Source organism: Drosophila subpulchrella, chromosome 2R (assembly GCF_014743375.2).
Source record: "Drosophila subpulchrella strain 33 F10 #4 breed RU33 chromosome 2R, RU_Dsub_v1.1 Primary Assembly, whole genome shotgun sequence".
Lineage (NCBI taxonomy): Eukaryota > Metazoa > Arthropoda > Insecta > Diptera > Drosophilidae > Drosophila > Drosophila subpulchrella.
Genome location: NC_050611.1, coordinates 18358594 through 18370991, shown reverse-complemented (window position 1 = coordinate 18370991; position 12398 = coordinate 18358594). Strand labels below are relative to the sequence as shown.

General features: G+C 44.2%; 2 protein-coding genes across 4 annotated transcripts in view; one reads left to right on the top strand and one right to left on the bottom strand.

The window, feature by feature from the left end:
• The window catches only part of LOC119551131, a 52533-nt gene extending 41991 nt beyond the window's left edge, over window positions 1-10542 (top strand). For all 3 annotated transcript variants that reach the window (XM_037860316.1, XM_037860317.1, XM_037860315.1), the window contains exons 5-10: window positions 282-515; window positions 6593-8075; window positions 8226-9466; window positions 9790-9960; window positions 10024-10141; window positions 10206-10542. In XM_037860316.1, coding sequence (XP_037716244.1) covers window positions 282-515; window positions 6593-8075; window positions 8226-9466; window positions 9790-9960; window positions 10024-10141; window positions 10206-10236 — 3278 coding nt within the window. In that variant the 3' untranslated portion in view covers window positions 10237-10542. The remainder of the gene's footprint in view (window positions 1-281; window positions 516-6592; window positions 8076-8225; window positions 9467-9789; window positions 9961-10023; window positions 10142-10205) is intronic.
• Window positions 10499-12378, bottom strand: LOC119551135 (tRNA pseudouridine(38/39) synthase). Its single transcript, XM_037860325.1, has 5 exons — window positions 12035-12378; window positions 11883-11974; window positions 11340-11822; window positions 10710-11273; window positions 10499-10654 (listed from the first exon to the last, which is right to left on the bottom strand). The coding sequence occupies exons 1-5, from the start codon at window positions 12316-12318 to the stop codon at window positions 10578-10580; spliced, it is 1500 nt and encodes a 499-aa protein (XP_037716253.1). The 5' UTR covers window positions 12319-12378; the 3' UTR covers window positions 10499-10577.
• Window positions 12379-12398: the final 20 nt, after the last annotated feature.

The following is a 12398-nucleotide window of genomic DNA, read 5'->3' as shown; positions in this document are numbered from 1 at the left end:
GTATAATCTTTCGTATACGGAGAGAAAATTTAAAAGATATGATAATCATTTGGAAGAAATTCATTATCTGTTCCATAACCATTTTGCTACTTTCTCTGTTTGTCTATTTCGGAGAGTTTCGAATATTGCTGTCGCGCTGGGTAAGAGCGTAATTATTATTCGTCAGATCGCTCTTATCTATCCTTTTCTGTTAGAAAGAATTTTTAATAGATGACGAATTAAAGGTATCTAATAAATTTACCATGCCGGTATCAAATAAATCCCGATTTTTTTCTCTGTAGGCCACCTGCCCGACTACAAATTGGTGACAGCGGTGCCCGTTGTTGTCCTGGACGATGAGCACAAATCGAACTCATTGCCAGCCAGTGAACTGAGTCGCAACAGCGGCGGCAACATGAACAGCAGCAGCAGCAACATGAACGGCAGCGGCAACAGCAACAGCAACAGTCTTGACGTCAGCAACAGCAACTCGCACTCTGGGAGCTCCACTTCCTTGGCCAGCACCACGAGAAATGGTAAGTACTTTGGCCAAAAATAGAACTCAAATCCAGGCAAATGCCGGGAAATTGATTTTCCCATCAAGTGGCGGCGCCTCGAGTGTTTTCTTTTTCTTTTCCCCTCGGAGTTTATTTTATTTTCGAGCAAATAGGAATGGGAAATTTTTTGGGACAGAGGTGATGGGCCAAATGATTCCATAAATTAAAGCGGAGGCGAGTGTGTGTTGTCAGCCTGGTATTAAGAGCTCAGTTTAGAGCACATTTTAATTGAAACAATTAATTTCCGAAGCTAAACATAGGAAACGGCACTCCCAGTGCTTCCGTGTTTAGCAGAGGGTAAATCAGCGCCAATCGGTGGGCAATTGTCATCGATACGATGCGTGTTTTGCAGTATGCCATCCATATACTCCAAAATACCGTATTGACCCGATTTCGCATCAATGCGCGCCGACAACATCACCGCTGTAATGCGATCCGATGTGTCTGCAACTGGAATTTGTATTGTTTTCAGCTCGGCACGAGTTGGAAGTGCGGAGACCGGGCTGTGGTCTCGTTTTTGAGGAGGAGCAGAGCCCACCCCAAAATCCTATACTACACAGCAAAAAAACATTATAAAAAGTGGAAATAAACTTAAAAAAGAAAAAAGAGTGGGGTATTAAAGAAGCAATCTAGTTTTTCTGCCCATATATAATTTATAAAATAATATATATCTTTAAGTTCTTAATAATAAGATGTTTAAGATTGTAATATAAATATCTAAATCTTTTTTAGAAAAATTATATCATTTTATAAACCTTTTTTATCAAGACTTATTCTTAAAAAAAAATTAAAATTATTTTAATTTATAGAAATACATATATTTTTACGTTCTTAAGAATAAGTTTTATAAGATTGTAACATAAATATCTAAATCTTTATTGGAACAATTGATATAATTGTAATAATCTTATAAACCTTTTTTATAAAGACTTATTCTTAAAAACTTAAAATTATTTTGTGTTTAGCATTTATCCTTGAGAGAGGTAATCCTATTAGGAATATATTTTTCCAATTCCTATTTATAGTAATATTCTTCTGGATTTTGTGGATAGATAGTCTTATAAGTCTAGTTTATAAGCACTCTTTCTGAAAAATTCTAAACAGAGGAACGTTAAAAATAAAATAGTTTTTAGATTATATATATTTTTTAGATTTTATACCTGAGTGTAAAATAGCTACATATCAGTATTATTTCCAGTTTCCAAATTATAAAACCCTGTTTAATTTTTTATAAGATTTCGCAGAGGATAGATCATCTATAAGACAATTATAAAATCTGGGTTATTCGTACCAATTCTGAAACATTTCAACCAGAATCACCGTAACTTCTATAACTTCGTTATAGATTTTATTCCTCAGTGTAAAATAGCTCCCAACCAACAGCCGACGAAGTGTGACAAAGCCGGTCATTATATGTCATTCTGTGCAGTTCAGTTCAGTTCACTTTACTTTGGTTGAGTTCAGTTTAGTTTCAATGATTCGCACACAGAGAGCTTTATTTCTTTTTGCCCGGTTATGTGATATGTGATTGAGGTTTTTAGTTGTATCGATGGTTGGAGTTATAAGTAATAGATATGGGTATTAGAGCAGCTAGTTAGATAAGCAAAGAAATGAGGGCAGGAAGTGGCTGATCAAGTGATTGGCAAATTAAAGGCGAAAATGCGAGAAAATATGGGAAAATATGAGCAGACCAAAGAAAGCAAGAACCATCTATACATAGCAACTGCAAACTTTTCCGATTTTCACTTTTCCCCGACTGCTCTGCCGACCGCAGGCAGTCATTATAAGCCGAGTTCTTAGCAAACGGCAATTCAAATAATGTTTTTCCACCGCTCTGCGGCAACCGCAAAACGTTTGATGATTGCATTCTGAGATGCCGGCCGACAAAAGCGGCCAAACAGCTGCAAGTCGGGCCAGAAGAAGATATGGCAGGTTTTATCAGGTGCCGCGGGAATATGCAGCTGTTGCTCCTCGAGATTCATTCATCTTGAGAGCGAAGCCAAGTCATGGCAAAAGCCACTCCAAAGCCATCGCCATTGCATGCCAAAGTCGCATTTTAGGTTCGTTGAGCTTTTGCCGCCTCTAATGCCGAACTTAATTGGCTTTAATTAAAGTTTTGCCAAGTGTGCCGCCCCAAGGTCGATTCCAGTTTACTATAAATGTAAGAAATAGCTAAATAAACATTTGTAAATGGCTTTCAACGAAAGCAAAGAAAAATGCTGGTGAGAAATCAATAATCCGAAAGACTTTGAGGCCTCACTCTCAGGCATAAATGCTATAATTTTCGATCCAGTTGAGGTTTTGGCTGGAGGATGTTTCCACCTCCTCCCTGGTATTTGGTATTTGGTTGCGCATTTATTGTGGATTATCGCTTATTACATGTTCCCCCTGACTTGATTTCAAAACCGATTATCGATCTCTCATTTCCCGCCAACTCCATTCCAATCCGTTATGGCCAAGTCTTCTGAGAGAGGAATTATCCACGAGAATTCGCATTTGTACGTGAGATATTATTGCATGCCATGTGCATTTGGTTTCTGCCCGATTCCCAAACTGATTTCGATTCTGATGATGATTCCGTTTGATCTGAAAGTGGCACAGAATCGCGATTTTTTTGCGCTGGCATTTGCATAAATGTATACTTAGGTATTTCAACTTTCTTTTATGGGGATTTTTTGATGCATATCAATTGTTATTGAAATAAGATTTTTGATGCGAGCTCTTAGGACTTTAAATGATTTGTTTCTGTGTATTATTCTATTATTGTTTTGTTTCATTGTTAATATAAAAACTGCTGATATGGGCCATAAGTTTTAAAGTGGCTTGGTTATAATCGTTTTTTTGACCACAAGTCAACACTAAAAGTAGGTCTTAATCTCTAAATGTTTTTTAAACGTTTTCTAGGTTACAAAAAAATAATGATATTAATTATTAGAAGATTCCTAGATATAATAAAAATAATAAAATTAGGAGATATTCCTTTGGACCATTCCTTCCCTGGCAACTGTAGCTCTTAAGATTTTAAATGATTTGTTTCTGTGTAGTATTCCATTATTGTATTGTTCCATTATTAATATAAAAACTGATGATATGGGCCATCAATTTTAAAGTGGCTTAGTTATACTCGTTTTTCCGACCACAAGTCAATCTCCAAATGATCTCACGTTTTCTAGGCTAAAGACCTATAACTAAATAAAAATAATTATAATAATTATTATAAGATTCCTAGATATAATAATAATATTAATAAAATTAGAAGAGATTCTTATGGACCTTTCCTTTCCCTGGCAACTCTGGAAAACTCCACTTCTTTCTCCACCTCTTCAGATGATATTAATTATTATAAGATTTCTAGATATAATAATAATAATAATAAAATTAGAAGAGATTCCTTTGGACCATTCCTTTCCCTGGCAACTCTGGAAAACTCCACTTCTTTCTCCACCTCTGCACCACTTCAGATGCTCAGCTCTAAGATTCGGTTCCAGCTCTCTGGGTCTCAAATGGTTTTGCCTCAACATCGCTTGCATGTCAGCCGGCAAAATTGCAACAAAGCCATCTCCGACTAGAGACTTTTGAGGGGTGGAATAGAAGGGGGGAAACGGGCCTCTTGGGCTGGCGGGCATTTGACACCGTCTTGAAAGTTAAGTGGGTGTAGAATTTGTGGCATGTGGCCGGCGGTGACTGCAGATGGAGATGGAGATGGGCTGTGGGAGGGGAACCGGGGATTCCGGCAACGGGTGAGTCTGTTGGAGTGTGGCTGAGGTTGTCATATAATTGATGCCCGCGCGCCGTTTCCTATTATTGTTTAACACTCGGCTGCAGCTCCTCCTTCCCCATCCCCATCCCCATTTCCTTCGGCTGTGTGATTGCAATGGTGAAAACTTTAATCAAAGGCGAACTCGGTCAGGCCTTGGGTGGAGTTTCGCCGTTTGGAGCGGCTGTCAACCTGCATTGGCTCTGGATCTGGCCACCCCTCAAACGCCTCCTCATCATCATCATCGTAGTCATCATCCCCATCCTCATCCTCATCCGCATCCCGGCTTCCAAGCCACTGCGCCCACACATGGCCTGAGCCAGGGCAATTTGAACGGACCAAAGCTCGCGGCTGGGCTGCGGCTATTAAACAACTTTGGCACGAGTCAGCGAAAGAAGCTGGATAAAGCCAGAGGTGCCTCAGAGAATCCTTAGTGATCACTTAGCACTGGTGGATGCAGTGACTCAACAGCAAGAAGAATGAAGCCTACTAAAGGAATTCCACCAAAAATCGTTCCTTTATAAAGTAACAGGTAGACCTCGGATTACACATTTATTTCTTTTCTTATTTCTTTTCATTAAAAAGATATCTTACATATCCCCTAGACTTTCAATTTTACAAGCTTAAGAAAACGAAAACACAACTGGAGAATCCTAACTTTATACATATGAAATAAAAATTCCCCAGTGATAAGTTATCACTGGTGGATGTAGTGACTCAACAGCAAGAAGAATGAAACCTACTAAAGTATCGTTCTTTTATAAAGTATTAGATAGACCTCGGATTACATATTTATGGGTACCACTTTCGATTATAAATATATGTTTTACATATCCTCTAGACTTTATATTTTACAAGCTTGAAAAAACGAAAACATAGCTGGAGAGTCCTAACTTTATACATATGATATAAATAATTTGAGAATACATAGCTCACAAATATTTTAAAAGTTCTTGAATCTAGGAATCATCTTTTTAAAAAAATAAACATTAGCTAGAAATCAAAACGATATATTTTTAGGCTCAGGAGAATCACCTTCTTTTGAATATGAAGATCATCTTCTAGTTCCCATATCCATTTTTCCCAGTGCAAGTGGGTAAGTGGGTTAGTCAGTGACCTGAGTCACTGGCTCGCATCACTGGTCACGGTTTTTGGGCCTCACTCCGCCACTTCGATTTGATGGAAATAGTTTTGGAAATTTTATTGGCGGAGCCGTATAATGGGCTTTGAAGTCAATGGCAATGCGATGCCTTCTTGATCCCTCGAATCTTTTGCTGTGCATGTTTTATGCTAATTGTTCGTAAATGCCCCGACCCCGTCCCGCTGGCTCATCTTCGGGCGATAAATATGGAACAAGCGCATAAATTTGTTTATTAACCAGATTCGAAGAGGAGCATTCTAGCGCCCAGTCTCTTTGCTCTTTTAAGTGTTTGCAATTGCTATTAAGGCCCAATCGTTAAAATATTTTACGATGGTATTAGATATCCGCTGGGCGATGGGCAATACGAGTCCATTTAATGATTGGTTATGCTCTATTAGCAATCGAGGTGTGTTTATTGCTCAATAACTGTGCAGAATTACGATCGTTCGATGACCAGAAGATGGGCTGCTAATGCTGGAGATCAATAGAATATGCAAACATATCTTCCTGTCTTATCTATGTGGTTATTTTCTGGATATTTAGCGCTGTTCTATTAATATACTGCTGTGGGGGTGTGAGATGTAGATTTAAATGGGAATTAAAGGGGAATCAATTAAATACTTTATCAAGAAAAGGTGGAAAGTTAAGTTACTAAAGCTACACCTAACTTAAGAGCTTTAAAAATATACTAACAAGCAAGTTAATATAGTTTAGTTCACCAAATTGTTTGCTATTTCCTATTTAACATATATGAAACCATCCTATCCCTCAACTCTGAAGAAAGCCGCTGGCATTTTTCCTTGTCAAAAGACTTCAACGTCAGTTAAGGTCGAAAGATCTTTAAGGCCGACCCCTTCTTTGTGACTTTATGTAGGGGGAACTCCAACCGCAAATGCCTTGAAATCAGATGCCTTTTCACCAGCACGTGGCAAGCCGGCTGACCACAGTGCAGCTGGAGTGGTAGATTGTCATTGGCCATGTCCAAGATCAAGTCCAAGTCCATGTGGAACGGAACCCTGGACATTTTTCATCTGTCAAGGCGAATGCGCCGACTTGCGGCGAGGCGTTGAGATTTATTGAAGTGTTATAATTAAGTTAGAAATCGCTTTCTGATTGCAAATCCTCTATCCTGCTCTCTCCTTGTTTCTCCTCCTGCAGTTTTCACCTGGGGCAAGCGCATGAGTCGCAAACTGGATCTGCTGAAGCGCAGCGACTCGCCCGCCGCCGCCCACAAATCGCACTCGGACCTGAGGAGTCTGTTCCACTCGCCAACGCATCACAAGAGTGGTGGCTCCGGTGGAGTCAACGCGTCCAGTTCGGCGAAGGCCTCGCCCTCACCCAGCAGCTCCGGATCGACGACCAGCACCCTCAAGAAGTGCAAGTCGGGCCCCATTGAGACCATCAAGCAGCGTCACCAGCAGCAGCAGCAGCAGCAGTTGGTCCAGGATGTGGGCACTGGCCAGAGCCAGAGTGCTCAGTCCACGCCCACGCATCAGTTCCAGGCGGCCGCCCGCCCACAGAAGGCGCTGAAGAACTTCTTCCATCGGATCGGCTCCACCGGCATGCTGAACCATCGCTCCCACAATCTCCTCAAGGCCTCGGAGGCGGCCCAGCAGGCCACACCGGCGGCCACCACGCTGTATAGGAGCAGTTCCACCAGCCAGCTGTCCAGTTGCTCCTACGTCAAGTGCGACGATCCCACCGAGGGTCTGAATCTCCAGCGGGAGCAGCAGCGACTGCCCCGCATTGCCAGCCTAAAGTCCAGTAGCTGCGATGATATAGCCAAGGTGAGCAGTTGTCTGACGGCCAGCACAAGTAGTGGCAGTGGTGCAGGCAGCTTGGCATCTCCTCCAAGTGGTGCAGCATCTGGTGGTGCAGGAGGAGGAGGCGGAGGAGGAGGAACTGCACCCAGTGGCCAGCACGATCCCTCGCGACGTGGTGCTTTTCCTTATGCCTTCCTGCGATCCCGTCTCTCCGTGCTGCCCGAGGAAAATCACGGCAATGCACCAGGTCACCTGAAGCAACAGATTCAAAGGCAGCGGGAGCAGCACCAGCAGCATCAGCGGGAACTCCTCGAGCAGGAGCAGGCCGCATCGCCCCTACCGCAGCGCCGATCCCCCGAACAGGCGATGCTGAGCAATGTGTCACGCAACGACAGCATCACCTCCAAGGACTGGGAACCACTTTACCAAAGATTAAGTAGTTGTCTGAGTTCAAACGAGTCCGGCTACGACAGCGATGGGGGTGCGACGGGAGCCCGGCTGGGCAATAATCTGAGCATCTCCGGCGGAGATACCGAATCTATTGCCTCGGGCACCCTCAAGCGCAACTCGCTCATCTCCCTCAGCTCGTCGGAGGGCGTGGGCATGGGCATGGGCCTGAGCCTGGGCATGGGAATGGGTGCGGCTCCATCGACGCGGAACAGCAGCATCTGCAGTGCTCCCGTATCGCTGGGCGGCTACAACTATGACTACGAAACGGAGACTATCCGGCGGAGATTCAGGCAACTGAAGCTGGAGCGCAAGTGCCAGGAGGACTACATCGGCATTGTCCTGTCGCCCAAGACAGTGATGACCAACAGCAATGAGCAGCAGTACCGGTACCTCATCGTGGAACTGGAACCCTATGGAATGGCACAGAAGTGAGTAGGGATAAAATCCTTTGTCGTTCGGCAAGAGGTTCGACCATTTAACCTTATCACAAATAACAAACCAGTAGCTTAACAACACATTGAGAAATCGACTTTTAAAAGATCAAATCATCAACATCTAACTTAAACCCTTTCCTCTAGGGATGGCCGCCTTCGCCTGGGCGACGAGATTGTCAATGTGAATGGAAAGCACCTGCGTGGCATCCAATCCTTTGCCGAGGTCCAGCGCCTGCTAAGCAGCTTCGTGGACAACTGCATCGACCTGGTGATTGCCCACGATGAGGTGACCACGGTCACGGACTTCTACACCAAAATCCGCATCGATGGGATGAGCACGCAGCGCCACAGGCTAAGCTATGTGCAGCGCACCCAGAGCACCGACAGTCTGACCAGCATGCAGAGCCTGCAGCTGCAGCAGGAGAGGATTCAGGGTCAAAACATGCAGGACCAGCAGCAGGAGCCGGATGCCCAGGGCGAGGATCAGTGCGATGCACGGTCCATGGCCAGTGTGAGCACCATGCCCACTCCGATGCCGCTAATGCAGCATCGCAGGAGCTCGACTCCCAGGCACTCACTGGAAGCGGGTGGGCCAGAGCACGAGCTCCTCAGGAGGCGGGCGCGCAGCTCCTCAGGTCAGCGCAGCTTGGCTCTAACACCGACCCCACTCTTTGCCAGCAGCGGGGGCAGCAGCAGCTGCTCCTCCTCCCCTAACCACCGGTTGTTGGATAACGAGCATGACCCCGCTAACGAGACCGAATCCTATACGCCAGTGTATGCAAATCGGGCGGCGAGCGTGTGCGTGGCCTCCTCGCTGGCGGACGACGAGAAGTGGCAGTTGCTGGCCCGGAAGCGCTGCTCCGAGGGATCCGCCCTGTCCGCCGCCGCCGCCGCCACCTCGGGCCCCCAGCAGTTTGGCCAGCGCACCCACTACGCCAGGAACTCCATCAATCTGGCCAACTCGCACTATCGCTCGCTCCGGTTTGCCCACTCGCGGCTAAGCTCGTCGCGCCTCAGTCTGTTCATGCAGGCGCCGACTAACAGTCTAACCGCCGGGGAGGGAGTCGCTAACACCCCATCCTCTACAGCCAACAACACAACCACTGATCTCACTAACCAGCAGCAACAGCAGCAAAACCAGCAACAGACACACCACCAATCACTGTACATCAAGCACTCGCCAAAGAGCGTCTCATTGTTCTCGCCTAATCCCTATGTTAACGCCTCATCCTCACCAGCCTCGGCATCCACATCGGCGGGTGCAGGCGCCTCCCTGGCCCCGCCGTCCGCTGCCCTAATGCATCACAGGCCATCGCTGCCGGTGGCCAAGCTAACCATACGCGACGAGGAAATGGCGGAGGTCATCCGAGCGTCCATGAGCGAGGGTGAGAATCAGTAACCCAATAATCCACTAAACAGCTTACTAGAAGAAATCAATATATTACAAATAATTCTGGAGTGCCACACAAATCACTAGGGTTTTAATTATCACTTTAGATATCACCTTTCTAAAGGATTTCAGCTTACTTCCGCGCTTAAAGATATATTCTTGCATACTTTTAGGCACCTAAAGTGACATTTACTAGTGATTTTTAAACCCTAGTGACTAAAATTTGGGATTATTAACTTGAAAATAAAATTATAGGAAAACTAGTCTCCACCACTAAACATTTCCTCTTCATAAACTAAACCCATCTTAAATTTACAGGCAGTGGTCGTTGCACTCCCAAGATTATCACCTTCTTCAAGGGACCTGGACTGAAATCTTTGGGCTTCAGCATAGTGGGAGGCCGGGATTCGCCCAAGGGCAATATGGGAATCTTTGTAAAGACCGTTTTTCCCTCGGGACAGGCAGCCGATGATGGCTCACTGCAAGCGGGTAAGTTTTTCATAAGCAAACATTTGTACCTATGTAATCCTAACTATATTAAATTCCCAACAGGCGATGAAATAGTGGAGATCAATGGCAACTCGGTGCAGGGCATGAGTCATGCCGAAACCATAGGACTCTTTAAAAACGTTAGAGAAGGCACTATAGTGCTCAAAATCTTGAGAAGAAAGTAAGTGCAGCAAAGCCAACTTTTTTTATAAATACAAAACTAAAATTATATTTTCTCTTTGCAGATTGCAGAAAGCTAAATCGATGGGTTGTTAGTTAGTACCCACATTTGACTTTTTCCTTTGATAATACCTGATTATGGACAACCTGCATCGTTTAACCAAGTTAAATGTTAACTTCATTAATAAAATGAAGCCCTTTTTTGTAATCGTACAAAGCCCCTTGAAAGAACTATACTTATATACAGACTCTATGTAGCATCTAGAATCCCAAATAGTACATAATCAATTGTATGGAGTTACAATTTTAAATTATTTACCCATTCTAGACTAGGCTAAGATTCGAAACGTTGTACAAGTTATATTTACATACGAGTTAAATATATTTACCTGAAATGCAAAATATTTTTTGTTTTTATGAATATTTACTAAAATAAATCACGCTGTTTCCGTTTCGTCCTTGACAATCAGTCGTTGCTTTTTAACAAAATGTTCTATGCGATTCTCCAAACTCTCTGTAAACATAATGGATTGGGGTTTATTTTATACATTAAGAACATAAATACATACCACAACGTTTGCGTTCTAGGAGAGGCTGATATTGACGCGGTTTGACGGAATCCTGCAGCAGGATTACTTGTGCCTGCACCTTTTCTTTGGGCTTAAAGTTTTCCTCTAACAAGCTTTCTAATTGCTGAAGCACATTTCGTATCATGGTGCTTTTCACGCTGAATTGCGTCCACTCACATTGAGTGTTCTCAATTAGCTTCTGCAGATTTTCTTCGCTGTAAATCCAGTTCGTCAGATCTCGTTCCTCTGAATAAGCAGCAGCATCTGAGGGTTCCGTTTCCTCAGTGGCTACATCCATGGCGTCATCATTTACATTTCCATCGATAGGATGATTTATACTCCTCGTGGTCTTGTCCCGGAAATCACAGCGGAAGAGATTTAAGGGCAAACCAATGGCGGGCGTGTATTGAGGCTTGCAGGGATTAGTCTCCACATCGAGCAGTTTACTGATTACGCTGGGTTGCTCTTTCCTTTGACCAACAAGTAATAGCACAGCCATAATACAACGGATCTGGTGCCAGAGGAAGGCATTGGCTTGGATTTCAAGGTAGTACATGTCGTAGCCTGTGGAGAAGTAAACAAAAAAGTAAGAATTTCTGTAGATATACTAGCTTTAACACCATACTCTACCTGTCTTCGATTGATTCTCCCCACACGCTTGCACCCTGGCTGATTGCAAGTTTCTCATGTAGTTGGTCACCCCGTTGTGCACGTCCATTTTGCAGAAATTCCTGAAATCCGCATGGCGCACTAGGAGTACGCATGCATCCTGCATTGCAGAAATGTCCAGGTCGCCCTTGGGAAAGTAGTAACGATAGCTACGCGAAACGCAATCGAAACGAGCGCTGTAAACTGGATTACGCAGTGGCATCCAGGCCACACACTGGATGTTCTTGGGCAGCACCCTATTCAGAAGTCCACAATAGTCAATCTCTGTGGACAGAGCCGAGGGATCCAGTTGGGTTTCGGGCGGATGTTTGCTGCGCAGATCGATGGAGATCACCTGGCAGAAGGCGCTCACCTCCTTGTCGGTGCGTCCACAGCGATGATAGTTGGAGGTGGCGCGGGATTCGATGAGGCAAGTGCGACTTAGAGCGCGGAACAAGTTGGATTCTGTTGGGTGAATAAGTACAGATAAGGGAAAATTTACTAACAGCTGGGATAGGCATCTACCGATGGTGTCATTGGAGTCCTCCTGGCAGGCAAATCCTTGATAGTCCCAACCAAAGTAGGTGATCTTCAGCAGAACATGACGCTTGTGGGCACTAAAAAAACCATGGAAACCATTAAGTTATATTAAATCTCCTAAAACCACACCCACTTACCTACTCCAATCGAACTTACGTTGCTTCTGCGTCTTGCTGGACACCTTGGTTTCTTTGGAAACCCTCTCCTCGGATTCCTTTCCAAATAAAACAGCATATTCCTCATCATTTTTGTCTTGTTCGGTTAATTTCTTTTGCAGCAGATTTCGCAGCTGAAAATTGTAGGCCTCCAGTTGGACAACCTTATCGATCAACTCTGTTTGGCTCAGTTTTTCCAGAGCCTCGCGGGGCAGGCCTTTTAAACGTTTATTTATAACAATTTTTTTCTCACTTGTTGCGCTCATTTTGGCGGTAAATAGAAAATAAACAAATTAAAAGCTGCACGTGAAATTCAACAAAGCTGTTTGCTATTCACAACGAAACG